Genomic DNA, 18,197 nt, shown 5'->3' with positions numbered 1-18,197 from the left:
AGCAAAAAGGAAGTAGGCAGCAATAAGGGAGGCAGAATAGTTAAAATGTCACTGTCCAGCCCGGCAACTGGATGGCTGTACAAATTACCAGCTTCCCCATACTGATGGCTGGTTTGAGAAGCACAGAGGGACCATTAAGTGCACATATCAGCTGAGAGGGGAAGCTCAGTGCCTATATGTGTACGGTGATACACCCACCACTGGCAATGCTCTACCCCCTCTCTAAGGGTAAATGCACCCCTTCGACCAAAAATGGTAACCACTCCTGAAACACAGCATGAGCATCCAAGAAAGAAAACATAAGATTTACTTGGTGGGGATAAACTTCTCCAGACAAGGCTACCTTATATGAAAAGAATGTACCCATGACCTAAGTGAGGAAACCAAATTAAAGCAGTGATAGCAAAGCTAATTGAAAACAAAGGGGGGCTCTATAGAGTTGGTTTGGTATGCTATCTTACCAGCCTCCATTTAAGAGTAGCTTATTCCTATGCTGCAAGCTGTTCCCTAGCATGCAAGCTTACCTGCTCTTGGTTTTCTGTTTTGCTTATCAGTCGCCAATACAAAAAGTAACTGTGGTGTTTACAAAAAGGATGCTGGGAAATGCACAGCCCCCAAGCAGCTGCTGAATATGGCACAGAATGCTCTCAGAAACCAATGTGAGTGTAAATGGAATGTGACAGCTGACAACTGGCCCCTGCAAGTTTCAGGGAAGGGTAGCAAGTTAAGTAGTGAGAAACACTTTGCCAGAAACTTTATACTGTCCATTGGGTTTTAAACTGCTTTACTTTATAAAATAGCATGTGGGGTACCACTTGTGGCAGAAGTGCGATGAGCTCTCCCTTCATGTAGACATTAACAAAGAGGGATGCCTTATGACAACTGTATATAATACTAATTTACCATCAAGATACCATGTAAGGCAAAAATCCTGCTGAACTCTTCCTTCCACCCCAGCCAGCAAGGTCAGAGAAAATGGGAGCTGTCGTATCTCAACACCCAGGAATATAGGCTCCCCACTGCTGAAAGGAAGATGAAGTCAGTGTTCCAAGACTGTTTCTACAAGATGTAACCATCCACAGTGGATTAAGACAGCTTGATTGAGGAGGATTAACTACCCCCAGAAGAATTTGCCATAATAAAAATAGTGATAGGTATCTTCCCTTCAATAATTTATTTACAAGTAATTGAAAAATGTACAGTTTCTTACATGGGTTACTTGTGCAAAGTTGAACAGATCAATGTACACAGAAGACACTGGTAGAGCAGACAAGCACACTGACAGTCTCCTCCCACACTGCTGCCTACGGTAGCCAAAATGTTTGATTTGAGCTTTGCTTTACAAAAATGATTTGCAAAGGCAGAACTTGTAAAACTGCACAGGGGTGGGGAAAGAAAAAATGAAGCATACAGTAGTAGCACTTTTGACCTTGCTACTTTTTTCAACAACATAACAGTAGCTTCTTGGTATCTTCTCAAGAGCAGTTTGGATGAAAATTATTTAAGGGAAATAAAAGATTTTTTGAAGCACTTTGGTTTTTCCTCATTCTCTGTCCTCTTTTACCATTAGTAAAGTTATTGTCCGCCCCTGTCCCATAACCATGTTCAAAAGCTTCGAAAAACAACTAAACAGAGCCCTACAGAAAGGATACCTAGCACTTAACCTTGAATATGTTACCACACACAATGATAGATCGCTTTGCACATGACCCATAGAGCAGACTGCAACCCTCTTCTCTCCTCCCGCTCCCGAGCTTAACATAATAATCCATTTCTCAATTTCATCTCAATTCCAAATACTTTCATCACATTGCTAAATGGAAAAAAAAACCAGGGGGAAGATAAAGCAGCAGGGAAATCTAGTTCTTCACACAGTACTTACAGATGCACTGAAGCTGATAGCAGCAGTTAAAATGCTAGCACTTGAATCATACTTAAAAATGTATACTGTATATAAATATCCCTTTTTTAAAATCAAGCTACACGTAAGCATCACTGTGTATAACACAATTACACTTAAAAGCTTAGTGTCCACTACAGAAATGCACAATGCTGCCCTAAGACTGGAGATGGTAGATCACAGACAGTGGAATTCAGCCTTAAGTAATTCTTTCACAAGTAACCCAAGTACGGTACATTTGACCTCAAGAGGGAGGGGAGGGGGTGCTTTCTGATGTCCAAGGAGAAAGAAGCTTCAGCAAGGGTGGGTGGCAACAGCACAACAGCTATTTTGCTTTTCAAAGTAAATGCAGTGATGCTAGGAGGAGGAGGAGGAGGAGGATGACTCAGACACTTCATACATATATTTTCCTCATCAGAGTGTTCATTTGCATCATCCAGGGTCAACAGTCACGCCAACTTTGTTCTACTATTGCAGAAACCCGTTTTTCATATTCCCGCTTATTCTCTTGGTATAGTTGAGCTGCCTGGCTGTTTGCTGGACTGTTTGGATTAGGCTCATCCAGTAAAGACTGTTTGTGGGGGGAGAGAAAAGAAAAGATGAATCAGGCGTCATAATGAGGTTTCACACAATGCAAGCAAAGTGATTAATGTAGCAAAAGATGCCGTGCATATTAGGAACATCTCTTGACTATTTCAAGCCCGCTGCTTAGCTTGCACCTATCCCATTGCTTTTAACACAATGACATGGACTCTGCACAGGTACTACTTGCATGATTAACAATTATCTTTGTTTCGACAGCAAAGCTTAATGTGCACAGCGAGCCACTTCTTTAAGCAGGACTAGACTCAGAATCAACTCCGATGGACTGCTCTTCCATCATTCTAAGGGAGAATGGGGGGACAGGGTTTTTGGTCTGCCAGCAGTCATCTTGCATTGGCTTCAGGCAAGACTTTGATGGTGAATGACAGAAGTGTAAAAAGCAAAGGGAGAAGAAAGTACGTTCTGAACTGTAAGAATACAGCTCTGCTACACCAAATACACCTAAAAACACAATGGTACAAAAATAGACTAAATATAATTACCACCACTAGAAAAAGATGCAATGTTTTTTAAATGTATAGCTGTTTCAGTTTGTGAAACCATTTTATTGATCTTTTTAAGTACACTTGTGAATACAGTGGATAATAATCACTGTGAAATAAATACGCATTTCCATACTTTCACAAACCAATTTACAGAAATAAAAAGATGGGTCATAAATAATGATGATGGAATCCCATGGCAGATAGAGGTTTCCACCTTAGTTATTACACTTCTTCAAACTGTATTAGCAAGGTCATCAGTAGCCCTGATGTTACCTGTATGGATGTTAAGATGGATGACACATCATAGGTAGGACTCCAACGGTTCTGAAGAATATCCAGACATATACTACCATCTGCATAGACTGCAAAAGGAAATTAATGAGTTTCATAACAAGAATCAGTGCCTTCAAGTTTCTCTTGCTATGTTGTCACTCCCAGCTAATTATCAACATTTCCTGCATAACTATCTTAAGCTGCCCATAGAACAAGCATCTGGCAGCTTGTACCTCAAATACCTGATTTCAACAAGTTATGGAACAGGCCCCTGGTGAAATGAATTTTTAAAGTTCACCTTGTTTCCACCAACACTTCCTCCTTTATAACCTCACAACTCTGATTATTAAAAAGTTCACAGCATGGCATTTCAAGACAAGATTTAAAGAGCAGTAATGTGTCTCCTTTCAAAGATCTATGCAAGTCACCCTAGTGACAGCATGTACCCCATTGCCTAATGTGAACTTTCCAACGTAGGATTTAAAATTCTTCATAAAGTGGGGAAGATATAAATGCGAGATGACAAAATCATGTTAAAAAAACCCATTAAAAACTCATTTACAAAAGCATCAGCAACTGTAGGAGTGCTACAAATTTAAATTGGGTGCACTTGGTTAGTGACCACAAGAAAAGTTTCTTCATGCTTCCATCAGAAGTCATATAACCAAAACAGAATCAGCAGACAAGAACTAGGATTATAAGGAATCCTAAAACTGAGCAAGTATTGCTATGAAGTAGATCTGGTTTTATTTAAATATGTTCCCCTTGCCTTTAAAAATTAAAGAACCCTACACCTTTGTGATCAAGGAAGTCACTGAGGGAAATAATCTGTTTGCACTAGAAACTTGAGAGGCCAGGTAGGATTGAACTCAGCAACAATTAGCATATGGACACACACACACACACACACACTCCAAAATTCCCTGCAACTATCAGTATCAGGTCCACCTCTGTGACCACTACTGCAGTTAAGAAACAAATCGCTTCATTTTAGGTGGTACATACCATTTGGATGAAACATTTTAGACACAAATCTAACAGTAGGTGGCTTGTTTGGATATTCTTCTGTGAATTCTATGGTAAGCTTGAAAGTTCCTGCAATGGGGAGAGGCAAGTTATAAGTATCTTGTTCACAAATGGAAACTCCCTGTTCCCATTGGTCTCAAGTGCAGAAGCACCAACCATTTCACAGAATTCTCTTGGTACATGAGATTCAAAGATTAGTCCACCTTTTCTCAGCCAAATGGCTTTAGGAAGCTCACAGCCAAAGCGTTACTGTTTATGTAGCACCGCAAATGTGAACAGCACATTACAGAGTACAATTAGAAAGGCTTCTGCCCCACGGCTTATATGATCTGACATGGAGAAAGCAGCAGCGCTAAAAAGAGGAAGATTTTGTTTATTTCAGTTACGTGTACACAGGCCTAGTTACAGTAAGACATGGGACCTAAGGAGTTGTGCCAAAGCCATCAAGGAAAAGGTGGGTTCTGAGGGATTTGAAGGAAGACAGGAGTTCTAGATGGCAGTTCTAAGCATAAGCGGCACCAAGGATAGAGTGGGTCAAAGGAAGCTACAGATCTTGAGATGGCTGAGAGCAGGGAGGTGGAGTAGAAAAGAGCAGGAATATGTTGGGGTGTTAAGAGAAGGCAAGGCCATGAAGGGTTCCGATGTGGAAGGTATGTTGGATCAAGGGAAGGGCAAGAAAACAATGTGCAAATTTAAGAAAGACCACTATGTGATCAGAATAACTAGGGATGTGAATGCTGCTGGTAGAAAAGTGCTAGAAAGAGGACTGAGAAGGCCACAATAGTCAAGGTGAGAGGGCATGATACAGTTTTCATCCAAGGGATATATTTGTAACATTCCCTATTTATGGAGACAGCCATCTTTCATGTACCCCAATACACGGGTTATGAAATATATGATGCTTCTGAACATGTACCCTAAACAGACTTTGTTTATACGAGTAGCTTCAAGAAAGTTCTTAAGTAAAGGGTACTATTTACACAGTAAGCCTAGTCACCACTTTAATGCAAAGTGCTTAACTGCAGCTGTCTTATCTTCCAACCAAAGTTTTTCTTCTCCCACACACCTATTCCCTTTCTAGAAAGGGTGGTTGATGGGGGGGAGGAGGAGGACTTGGCATCATTCTCTCTCTGAAACATTTAAATTATACTGAGAGGCCAGGGAGAGATTGCAAACAGTTGAATCTCAGCTTCTGAGCTACACTGATCCATGAAATTCTGATGTGGAATCCTAAGACTGATTAACAATTTGATCACATCACCCTTCTGCCCATTGAAAATGTTTTGTTTTGTTTTAATACTTACCATCTTCAAATGGGGTTCCCTCAGGCCTGAAAGAGGAGAGAGAATGTCAGCATCTTACATTTGGCTTAGTGAAGTTAATTCATTATTAAACTGGCACTCAGCCTTTACAAAATGCCATGTAGTTTAATCCGTGCCCAGAACAGAAACAGGAGTCAGAATGAGCAAGGCTTAAGGGCTTTAGAACAAGAAACAAAGTTTTAGCAAAAATAAAAAAATTCCTTCCAGTAGCACCTTAAAGACCAACTAAGTTAGTTCTTGGTATGAGCTTTCATGTGCATGCACACTTCTTCAGATAGTTTTAGCAGTTTCACAATTTCTACACCTGGGTAGTTTTACTTGTGTAAAGTAAAACTGACACCCATTCCCATGCTGCTGCCACCTCTAATTCTATTCTCAACCTAGAAACTATCCAGGACAAATTGTGGGGGTGCCATACCCAAAGTCTCCATAGCACTGTTTCATTTTAAAATGGCAGAGCTAAGGATGCTGCACGCTTGCCGCTGCTCACTGTCCCCAACTCCAGTTTTGCTGGTATTTTTAAATTCAATATAGCAGCAGCGCAAGGGTTGTACATGGCTCGGAGCTGATGGCAACCAATTTGCCACAGGTAACTGGACATATACTCAGAAAATACTTCATCCCCTGAATAAAAGAACACAATGCTCAGTGGATTTTGGGTTTTTGCTCAATTTGCTGACCAACCTGAAGATTTCTAGCTATTGTTAATATATATAACACATTACAGAGCAACATAAAAGAGAAAGATCCCTGCCCTGAGGAATGCAGCCTAAATTCTTTTGGGGAAGGCAGAGATAAATGAAACGAGAAGAATATGAACAAAACAGTCCCACATAGAATCACAAAATTGTAGAGCTGGAAGGGACCCTAAGTATCATCTAGTTCTACCCCCTGCAATGCAGGAATATGCAGCTTTCCCTTGCGGGGATTGAACCTGCAACCCTCACATTATCAGCACCATGCTCTAACCAACTGAGCTATGCACTACTGAAGCACAGTTTCTGCAGGGAATAAAATGAAAGAACAATACTTCCAAAGGCATGAAAGATACTTCCTACCCCAATATAGTGTTTCCCTAGCCTTTAAGGCAAGGCAAGCTTAGTATGCCATGCAGAAAATAAGGATGTGTATTGGAGGGGGGGAGGAAATCATTGACTACCCTCGATGGAGGTCACTTGAGGAGCTTTGGCACAGGCTCTACCTAAGTGGCTTTGTTACTTCAGAAGGCAGAAACAGCACCTACTCCTTGGACAATCTTACAGCATGTGGTGGTTGCTAAATAGGAGTGAGTGAGCAAGGAAGTTCCCTGGATATGAGAAGAAAAGAATACTTGCTGAAAATTTGGGGCAGGAATCAGCTCCCCCACCACAAAAACAGGCTGCAGGGGGAGAGTTTCACTGCAGCTTTGCAAACTTGCATAATACGGTTGGATACAGAGGTGGCAGTGTTTTTTTATCTAGCAGAGGGAACAATTCCTCAGAAGCTTGTTGTGGAGTTTCTCAATTAAAAGATCAGTAATGACATAGAAACTGCGCTCAGAAGGTTTGCCCAGCACTACTGACTTTTCCCTGCAAAGTGCAGCCAAGGAAGCACATTCATTACACTCCTCAGTTTACTCTCAGTATATGGGAACAGTAAAGTTCAGTCAGTGCTTTATTGATTTGAGTCTCCAACCTAAAGCAAACTCTAGAATCCTCTACAGTGAACAGCAGTTCCTTAGCAGAAAAGTATCCCTCTGAATGCTGCTGGGGGCAAGGACCTGAACTAGATGTTAAATTGTTCCTCAGCCACAAAACTCACAGAGGATGTTTACTAATTTTATTTATTAAATTTCTATACCACCTGTCAGGGAACTGACATCAGAGGGAAAGGAGGTGATAGGGCTCCCAGAGACGGGGAGAGACTCAACAGCCAAAGCAGGGACCAGCAGGGGGAGCGCGGGGTCTCTGGAGGAGGATCTCAGTAATACTGAGAGAGACGCAGCAACGCAGGCAGGAAGCAGGGGAGAGAAAGGGGTGAGAGACACGTCTAGCGAAAATAGTGGGGAGGTGTCAGAAGCAACTGCAGGGAGACCCATGCTTCGTCGGAAGCTGTCACGTCGTGAGTCCAGGAGACGTGTTTCCGTTAAGGAACTTCTTTGTTGGAGGCGTTTCCGCAAACAGCCACTGTCGGACTCTAATAGTGACTAGAGCAGACATGTCTGAGGAGCTCTGTTACACACAGAGGTTTGTGGGGCCGCACAAACTCTGAAGGGGCACCATTTTAAGCACAAGCAGCTAATCATCCCCTGATAGCAGTCCGACAGTCTCTGTACGCTGCCTGTGCAGGAGAAAGCATCATGAGCGACCCAGCCGGAGCCGGAGTAGCAGGGGGAGGAGCTGATCCAAGCTTGGAAGAAAGATACCGAGCATTGGAGGTCCAACTGGCGCTGCAGACGGCGAGGCTCGAGGAGAGGAGGGCTCAAGATGCAGACAAGAAGGGGAGAACCACTCAGTTCCCCAGAAAGGTACCAGGATTGGTGCAGAAGTTTGGGGGGGACCCCAAGGATTACCATGCCTTTAGGACTGAAATGCAATATGCCCTGAATGTCCAGTTTGATGAGTTCCCTGATGAGGAATCTCGAGTTGCTTTTGTAATTGGGCATCTTGAGAAGGGCGCGCGAGACTGGGTTCGACCCCTGATGGCAACGCACAACGATATCCTAAAGGACACTATGAAATTCTTTCGTGCAATGGATATCATGTTTTCCAGCGACATTGAGGAAGGGGCGGTGCGCAGACAGTTAATGGCTTGCAAGCAGGGAAGCAGATCTGTCCGTGAGTACTGGACTGAATTTACCATGCTGATTCACAGATTGGGGTGGGATTTATCGGCAGCACCCATTCAGATGCTATTTGAAGAAGGTCTTTCTTCAGCTGTGAAAGACGAGCTGGCCAGGAGCCCCAGGGCGGTGTCTATGGATCAGCTGACCAAATCTGCGCTGACCATTGGAGCGCGCCAGGAGGCAAGAGCCTTGGAGAGGCGGGAAGGGAGAGGGGAACGTTGGAAGGAGTTACGCATTCCAGACATTCCTGAGCCAGCTTTCCCGCCGGCAGAGCCGATGGAAATCGGAACAGCCCGCGCGCGCGCAGTTTCAAAGCCCAGTGAGGGGGCGAAGAAGGAGGGAAAGGGAGCCCGGAAATGCTATCTCTGCCAACAGCCAGGCCACTTTGCCAGAGTCTGCCCCCAGAGGAAGGAATGGCAAGGAATGGTGGGAGCTGTTGAGGGGGAAGAGCAGGGAGAAACGGAGCAGGTAAAAGCCAACGCCTGGTTGCCATCAGGGCACTGCAGCCAGGTCAAAGAGCAGTGAAAGTGCCCCTTCCCCAAGTGCCAGTGCCAGAAGCTCCTCGACCTGCTCTAGTGATTGAAGTGTCGCTAGAGCTGCAAAATGGACACCCCCTAAAAATAAAGGCACTGTTGGACTCAGGCAGCTCCTGCAATTTTATGAGCAAGGAGTTTGCTGCTGAACACCAGATACAGACTATCCCTTTAAGCAACCCCCTGCAGGTGACCACGATCGATGGCAGGGAACTGTTGGGAGGAGGAGTCAGCTTGCAGACCATCCCAATGATAATGAGGGTGGCAAGGCACACAGAACTGATAGCGTTTAATGTGGCCACCTTGGGAGGTGCTCCCATTATTTTGGGAATGAGCTGGCTAGCCCTACATGATCCGCTGGTGGGCTGGCATCAAAGAGTGGTTTCCTTCGGTTCCGCACATTGCTTAGAACACTGCAGGGGGGAAAAGGGGTCAGCAGGGGCCCAAGCCACCCTGGCAGGGACTGAAGTAATGGAGAAGGGGAAGGTGCCACCACAGTATGCTGATCTCAGCGACGTGTTCAGCGAGAAGGAAGCTGACCAACTACCTCCGCATAGACCCTTTGATTGCCGGATCAATTTACTCCCCGGAGCACAGCTTCCTGTAGGCAAGTTGTATGCCATGTCAGACAGGGAAATGCAGGAGTTGCGAGCGTTCATTGACAAGAACCTGAAGAGAGGCTTCATCAGAGAGTCCAAGGCAGCGGGGGGTAGCCCAGTGTTTTTTGTGGACAAAAAACACACGGACAAGCCGAGGCTGGTATGTGACTTTCGGGCCTTAAATGCAGTGACCGAGCCGGCGGCTTTTCCTATGCCCAGGATTGATGATATTTTGACCAGGGTGCGGAAGGGAAAGATTTTTACAAAGCTGGACCTAAGGGGGGCGTACAACCTGATACGTATAAGGAAAGGGGATGAATGGAAGACCACCATGTTCACCCCTTTGGGGGCATTTGAATACTTAGTTATGCCTTTTGGATTACAAACAGGCTCCGCGTGTTTTCAAGCTTTCATGAACCACGTACTGGGGCCTTTGCTCTACAAGAATTGCGTGGCCTTCTTAGATGACGTGTTGGTGTATTCGGAGAATGAGGAGCAACATGTGAGAGACGTCAGAGAAGTGTTGAGCAGGCTGCAAGCCAACAGACTGTGGGTGAAACTGGAGAAGTGTCAGTTTCATACCAAGGAGGTGGAATTCCTGGGGTACCGCTTGTCAGATAAGGGGTTGGCCATGGACCCCGGCAAGGTTCAAGCGGTGCTGGAATGGAAAACACCCAAGACCAAGAAGGATGTGCAGAGGTTCCTAGGGTTTGGAAACTTTTATCGTAAGTTCATCCGAAACTTCGCCCACCTGACGGCGCCCATCACGGACTGTCTCAGCAGCAAAAAGAAGTTTGTTTGGACGGGGGAGGCGGAGCGAGCGTTTGAGGAACTGAAAAGGGCCTTCGCCTCTGACGAACAACTTCTACATGTGGATTTACAAAAAAAGCTGAGGGTCGAAACAGACGCGTCGGACAGAGCCATAGGGGCGGTGCTTCTTCTGCAGCCGGGGAAGGAGGGGTCAGAGTGGCGACCGTGTGCCTTCTTTTCGCGAAAGCTGAACAAGTCTGAGAGGAACTACACGGTGTACGACCGGGAACTTCTTGCAATTTATGAGGCCTTCCGGAGATGGAGGCACCTACTAATTGGTGCACAACAGAAGGTGCAAGTGTGCACGGACCATAAGAATCTAGAGTATTGGAGAACTGCGCGAGTGCTCAACCAACGGCAGTTGAGATGGGCCCAGGAGTTCTCCAAATTTAACTTTGAGATTTGTTACGTACCAGGCCCGGAGAACGTTAGGGCGGACGCTCTCTCACGCAAACCTGAATATTTGGAGGGAGAGGGTGCACCCGAAGGGACCCATGTCATTCCCGAGGACCGCTGGGTGTGTGGGGCGGCATTGGTGGGGCAAAGGGAACTGGTAGAGGGAACGGGGCAGGATGAATACGCCCAGGACAAACTCAGGAGTCTTAGGAGGGAGGGAGACAAACCCGGGGGTTTTGAGGAGAGAAATGGGGCGTTGTACTACAAGGGAGCGTTATACATACCTGAAGGGGAATTGAGGGAAAAGGTACTCAAGCAACTGCACGATAACCCCACAGCAGGGCATTTTGGGCAACACAGAACCATGTGGCTGGTTACCAGGGAATTCTGGTGGCCCAAGGTTAGGGAAGATGTACGGGAGTATGTGAGAGGGTGTGACCGATGCCAACGAGCCAAGGGGGAGAGGCGGGCGCCGGCAGGTTTATTAGAACCACTACCCACGCCGGAAAGACCGTGGGAGGCAGTGGCAATAGATTTCATGACTGATCTGCCCAGGTCCAAAGGGAAAACAGCCATTATGGTGGTGGTAGATCTGTTAACCAAGATGGCCCACTTTATAGCCTGCTCACATGCGGTCACAGCAGAAGAAACCGCCAAATTGTTTGTGGAAAATGTGTTTAGGTTGCATGGCGCCCCCTTGAGGGTGGTTTCGGACCGAGGGAAACAATTTACTTCCAGGTTCTGGAGGAAGCTCATGAGCTTACTGCATGTAGAGGTTAATTTCTCTACTGCCCGTCATCCAGAAACCAACGGGCAGGCGGAAAGAGCTAATGGTGTCCTCCAGCAATATTTGAGGTGTTATGTTAATGACAGAGAGAATGATTGGGTGGAGAAGCTGGCGTTGGCAGAATTTGCTTACAACAATGCAGAGAACGTGTCCACGGGGATGAGCCCTTTTTTGGCCAATCACGGGTGTCATCCCCGAGCCTTCCCAGGGGGGGAGGGGGAGAACTGGAGCGTTCCAGCAGCAGAACAGTTCGTTGAAGAAATGGAAGCGATCCATCGCCAACTCCAACTTAATTTAAACCGGGCGAAGGAGGAATATAAGAGGCAGGCAGACAAAACCAGAAGGGAAGGGGAAAGCATTAGGGTGGGAGACCAGGTGTGGCTGTCCACCCAAGGGTTACCATTTAAAGGAGGTTGTAAGAAGTTAAGACCCAAAAGACTGGGCCCATTTGAAGTCACGCAACAGGTCAACCCAGTGGCTTTCAGACTCCGGTTACCGAACCACATGAAGTTGCACCCAGTGTTCCACAGATCGTTGCTGTCACCGTATATAGGGGACAGAGAGGGGAGGGTCAATAGGGGACCAGCGATGGAGGAAAAAGAACACAGCTACCATGTAGCGGAGATTCTAGATTCCAGGTGGAAGGGAGAGCAAGTAGAGTATTTGGTAATGTGGGAAGGGGAACCGGAGTCGGAAAACACCTGGGTCAGGGCAGAGGATGTAGATGACGAGGTTCTAATTGAAACTTTTCATCAGAGATTCCCTCGTAAACCCCAGCCAGTGGCGAGGTTCCGGAGGGAATACTTCGCCACCACCGACGAAGAAGAGGAGTTGGAGGGGTTCTCTGATTCCGAGGTGGAGGAGGATTCAGCGAGTCGGAACGAAGACCGATGGAGGGAAATGTTCGAGACGTCTGAAGATGAAGAGGATTCGTTTCGGGGTTTCAGCTCCTCACCGCCCAGAGGAGAGGGAGGGGGCGGGGGGGAAGGGGGCCCTGGAGGGGAGGTGGATGTCAGGGAACTGACATCAGAGGGAAAGGAGGTGATAGGGCTCCCAGAGACGGGGAGAGACTCAACAGCCAAAGCAGGGACCAGCAGGGGGAGCGCGGGGTCTCTGGAGGAGGATCTCAGTAATACTGAGAGAGACGCAGCAACGCAGGCAGGAAGCAGGGGAGAGAAAGGGGTGAGAGACACGTCTAGCGAAAATAGTGGGGAGGTGTCAGAAGCAACTGCAGGGAGACCCATGCTTCGTCGGAAGCTGTCACGTCGTGAGTCCAGGAGACGTGTTTCCGTTAAGGAACTTCTTTGTTGGAGGCGTTTCCGCAAACAGCCACTGTCGGACTCTAATAGTGACTAGAGCAGACATGTCTGAGGAGCTCTGTTACACACAGAGGTTTGTGGGGCCGCACAAACTCTGAAGGGGCACCATTTTAAGCACAAGCAGCTAATCATCCCCTGATACCACCCTTCATCCGAGGATCATTGGGTGGTTTACAGTATAAAATGCCTACACAGAAACAAACAAAAATAACAACCACCACCCCATATTTCTTAGGCCAGTTACAGCCACTCTCTCACACTAACTTACAAAAGTTCACTACAAGCTAGCAAGACATGATAGCCAACAGTTGTTTCTAGTAGCCTGGCTTGCTTGCTTTCTGCACCACAAAAAGTAATGTATATCCCTTGTATAACAGAAAATAGGGCTATAGGGAGGAGCAATGTTTCTACTGCATGCTTTTAACAACCCTTTATTTCTATACCAAGGTGGGAACATCACTCCAGATGTTGTGAGACTCCATTAGCCCCAGCCAACGTGGCCCATATTCAGGTATGATGGGAGTTGTAGTCCAGCAACAGCTAGAGGCAGTGTTCGAAACTCCCATTATTCTAGGCACATTTTGCGACAGGGAACTTCATTAGCGCAAGCAGTTTCTGAGCTCTGGGAGCAGAACTGCGCCTAAGATTTCAGATTTAAACTGCAGATTAAAACTGCCTTCCCACTTCCAGCTACTCTCTGAAGACTGGAGAAAAGACCCTCTTAAGAATATTAAGGGGGTGGGCAGAGGAAGGACTAGACCACGGGGAAATGAACATATTATTTTAGTTGCAGTTCATTCATTTTCAGCTTTGTATTTTTGTTATAAAAATGCACACCTAGAAGTTCCATTGCAGCACCTATAACCTAGGTTTAAGGTGCCATTTAGCTCCCAGCTTTCATATTTCGTTTCTAACACTGGCTAGAGGAGCACAGGTTTCCCATTCCTTTCCCAGACCAAGGCACTGAAAGTGCTCCAATATAAACATGAAACCTGCAGTCTTGTGACCCTGCACTGCCAGCAGCTTTTTAAAAATAAAAACATTGCGCCTGGTGGGGTATATAGGGAGTTTTGCTTTGCTTGTCAACAAAATTAAGATTCCTGGTCACCACTGGCAACAATATTTCCACACCAACCCCAAGTAATCTACTTACAGGTCTGTCACAAGGATAATAGGGAGAGCGATGGAATGACAACCATGTGTACATTCTAAAGCTCCTTAGAGCAGGGGGTGCCAACATGGTGCTCATGAGCACACATGTGCCTGCAGAGGCCTCCGCTGGAGCCCACAAGTTCCTCTTCTGCCCCCAGCAGAAATTGTGCAAATGGATGAAATGGTTGTGAGCACCACACACATCACAGCCTATTCTATTGGGCAGAGCGGAATGCTTTTTTCAAGTCTATTTGTCCACAGGCCCAGAAAGGTTGGTGATCACTGCCTTACAGGAAGAGATTTTTTTAAAAAAATTATGGCTAACGCCAGATCTAGCATTTGGAAACTCTCTCACATACCTCTCAGCCTGGATATATAGCCTTTTAGCACTGTTGTGCAGATTAAAAACCAACACCACCTGCCCTCCTTGTACAAAGAGCAAAAAACGATTAAGAAAAATAGCCGCTAAACTGTCATCCCTGCAGAACCACACAGAATCCTAACCTCCTTGGACAAAGAGCAAGATATGACAATGATAATCATTAAAGCAATAACTATAGCAACACAAACACCCCACCCTCAGCATATTGGAAGGAGAGGAGCAAGATGCAACTACCAGCACAATAATAGCAATTACAATTCCTACACTTGCATTTTGATATATGCTGTAAGCCGCCCAAAGTGGCTGTGGAAATCCAGCCAGATGGGTGGGGTATAAAGATGATGATACTATCATCATCATCATCTTTCTCTTCTTCATGGGATACAAGCTGTTGTGTTCTAATATAATAATAATTACAGCTATTATTCCTATGTTTGGGAATAAATTTATGCATATGCCTATGTTTGTGAAAAACAGATCAGTGACATCTTGATCCCTTGAAGGTGCAGCAAGGCTTGGGAGTTAACATGAATAAGTACTACTAGTAGTAAACTGTATTATTAGTATTTATTTATTCAGTTTCTATACCATCAATCATCTGAGGCACACAGAGCTGTTTACAATATAAAATATAAACATAATAACATAGCGACAAACAAGAACAAGAACACACACCTCCCAAAAAACCCACTCACATAAGCAATTTAAAAGGCCACAGACTGCTTAATTATCCAAAGGGCTGGGAAAAGAGGAATATTTTTGCCTGGCACCTAAAGATGTGGAACAAAAGCGCCAGGCAAGCCTCCCGAGAGAGAGCAATCCACAAAAGTGGGGCCACCACAGAAAAGGCTCTTTTGCATGTTTCCACCCTCCGGACTTTTCCTAGAGGTGGGCACATGAAGAAGGACCTCAGGTGATGCATGACTGCAGAGTCCAGATCAGTTCACATGGGGAGAGGCAGAACTGGAAGTATCTCAGTTATCTCACAGAATAATAAGAGTTGGAAGGAACCTTGAGGACCATGTAGTCCAACCCTATGCAATGCAGGAATATGCACCTGCCCCTCACAGGGATATTGTGGTCCTGAACCATTTTAAGGTTCTATAGGTCAAAACCAGCAATTTGAATGAAACCAACTGGCAGCGAAGAGTCAGACCAGGAACTGTGTCATAGGCTCAAACCCTTTTGCAACCTGGCCCTTGAATTCTGCACCAGCTGTCTTCAGAAACCATCTTCAGAGAAAGGGAGGACAGGTTAAATTTCTACCTCTATTTTTTCTTCTTCTGCCCGCCCCGGTCCCTCTCCCCAATGTTTACCCTGAAAGGGGGGGGGGGGAGGCCACTTGCAGGTGGGAGGAGAGGGTCTGCCTACTCACCCGAAAATAACCGCGTTCCACACCATGATGTTGTTCTCAGAGGGAGCCCCGCTGACTCCCGCCGGGGGGTCCTCCTGAAGCCTGTTTTCGGAGGGAAAGGGACAAGGGACAACATCAGCTCAGTGGCAGGAGTGACAGCGCTGCCTTCCCACCCAGCCTGCGCAAACTGCGTAGCGCTCCCCCCCCCCCCCCGTTCTAGGGGCGCCCTTCGCTCGCCTGCCCGCCTTGCGCAAGTAGCGCAACACTGCCCACTACGCTAGCGGCGCAGCGCTCCCTCCGCCGCCGCCATGTTTGATCACCTCACCACCTTCCTGGCTCTCCTGCCCGCTCCCCCACTTCGGGAAACCGTCCCTCCGCCGCGCTTACCTCTTGAAGTCCCGCATGAGGCGCCTCCGGGCGGGCGTGGACATCGCGGGGTCGCGGTTATAAATCACTCATACACACCAGCCCCACCGGCCCCCCAGGGAAGGCGGGACGGCGGAGGCGAGAGAGCGGGGCGAGGGCGGCGGCTGGCGAGACTCCGAGCGGTAGCCGCCTCTACCACTTCAACAAAGCGCAGGGGGGAGAGAGAGAGACACACAAACAACGCGGCCCTAACTACGGCGGCGGAGGCTGCCGGGCAATACCGGGCAGCACCACTGCCGTTGCGAGGGGCGGCGCTCCGCGGGGCCGAGTCAGCTCGGGCTGTACCACTGCGCAGGCAACAGGGGGAGCGAGGGGTTGAGCTGGGATGCTGCGGCTTGTGGCGCGGGGGCGATACCACCAGAGGGAGGATGAAAGAAAGAGTGGGCGGTGACGTAAAGCGAAGGATTCTGGGCGATACCAAATGGAAGAGGCAGGCGGGGGTGGAAGCCGCCCCGGTGTGCAGCATAAGCCAACTATTGGGTACCTGTGTAGGCTCCCTCTCCTCCTCATTGGTGCGCAAGGGACTGGGAGCCGCGCCTCTGGGCGGGGCAGTTGTTTAGGATTACAGCATTAGGGGGTCTGATCCTGCACACGGCCGCTGGGATGTAAGCGCCACAATTGTTCGAGGGAACATGTACTCGAATAAGGAAAGGTGACTAAGGAATGGAGCATTTGTGCTGCCATATGTCGCTCACAGTGGCGTAGCGTGGGGGGGGGTGCAGGGGGGGGCGGCCGCACCGGGCGCAACACCTGGGGGTAGGGGGCGCAAATCCACGGGTTAGGGGGCGCAAATTACTTGCCTTGCCCCGGGTGCTGACAACCCACGCTACGCCACTGGTCGCTCGGGTTCTCACAAGCTCATTGTCACCACTGTCACTATGGTCAGGAGAAGCATTAAGAAGAGCCTGCTGGGTCAGGTGAAAAGGAACCTTTTTAGTCCAGTGCCCCGTTCTCAGGGGTGACAACGTGGGGAAACCTTCAGACAGGCTCTGGGCACAAGAGTCCTCTTCTCCTCCAGCAGCTTTTACAGGCTCAAGAGACCTCTGAGATATTAAAACAGCTGATTAACTCTTATGTAACTACAACAAACAACCCACTATAACCTTATATAAATGTTTATTAGTAGCAAACCAGTTTGATGCACAGTTATTAAAGGAGGAATGGAATAAAGAGTTGGATATCTCGACCAAACGATGGGAAACTGTTCACAGCACCCTTTACAGACTCCTTTCAAAGATTCCCTCGGGAGTGGAAGTCATGTGCTTTAAATTTCTTAGGGTGCGTATGCAGTTTCCCTGCAGTGGGCCTTCTAAAAGAAATAACACAGCCTATTTAATAAACAACGCAAGCTGGGGAAATGTCCAGAAAAGGGCAATCGAAATGATCAAGGGGATGGAGCAACTCCCTTATGAAGAAGGTACTTCGGTCATGCCACCTTCTGCTCACCTTTTCTCTGCACTAAAAAGAGGGGACATGACGAAGTTGATAAAATGATGCATTGCCATGGGGAAAGTGGATAGAAAAATGCCACCCGCTTCTCCCCACCCCAACTAGAACTTGTAGACATCCAATGAAGCTGAATATTGGAAGGTTCAGGACAGATTTGTGGAATGGAAGGGATCCCCCAAAGGCTAATCCAATCCCTTGCAGCGCAGGAACAATTGTTGTTGGCATCTGTCTGCCTCAAGAGACAATGGAGTGTGCTTACTGGGATGAAGTCAAACCGCTGTTTTGGGGTGCAATACTGGGCAATGTGGACGCGGGTGGCGCTGTGGGCTAAAGCCTCAGCGCCTAGGGCTTGCCGATCGAAAGGTCGGCGGTTCGAATCCCCGCGGCGGGGTGCGCTCCCGCTGCTCGGTCCCAGCGCCTGCCAACCTAGCAGTTCGAAAGCACCCCCGGGGGCAAGTAGATAAATAGGTACCGCTTACCAGCGGGAAGGTAAACGGCGTTCCGTGTGCGGCTCTGGCTCGCCAGAGCAGCGTTGTCACGCTGGCCACGTGACCCGG

At 47.4% G+C, this 18,197-nt stretch overlaps 1 protein-coding gene and 1 long non-coding RNA gene across 2 annotated transcripts in view; both read right to left on the bottom strand.

Annotated features, from left to right (window-relative positions):
- The window catches only part of LOC309523514, a 293,380-nt gene that overhangs the window by 98,508 nt on the left and 176,675 nt on the right, over nucleotides 1-18,197 (bottom strand). The window lies entirely within an intron of this gene.
- UBE2A (ubiquitin conjugating enzyme E2 A) lies at nucleotides 1,160-16,537 on the bottom strand. The gene is made up of 6 exons (XM_082207334.1): nucleotides 16,153-16,537; nucleotides 15,787-15,867; nucleotides 5,592-5,617; nucleotides 4,267-4,356; nucleotides 3,262-3,350; nucleotides 1,160-2,471 (listed from the first exon to the last, which is right to left on the bottom strand). Exons 1-6 carry the CDS (start codon nucleotides 16,194-16,196, stop codon nucleotides 2,343-2,345), a joined length of 459 nt encoding a protein of 152 aa, XP_082063460.1. The 5' UTR covers nucleotides 16,197-16,537; the 3' UTR covers nucleotides 1,160-2,342.

This window comes from Podarcis vaucheri (genome assembly GCF_965113315.1).
Source record: "Podarcis vaucheri genome assembly, chromosome: Z".
Lineage (NCBI taxonomy): Eukaryota > Metazoa > Chordata > Lepidosauria > Squamata > Lacertidae > Podarcis > Podarcis vaucheri.
This window is presented reverse-complemented; position numbering and strand designations above follow the sequence as displayed.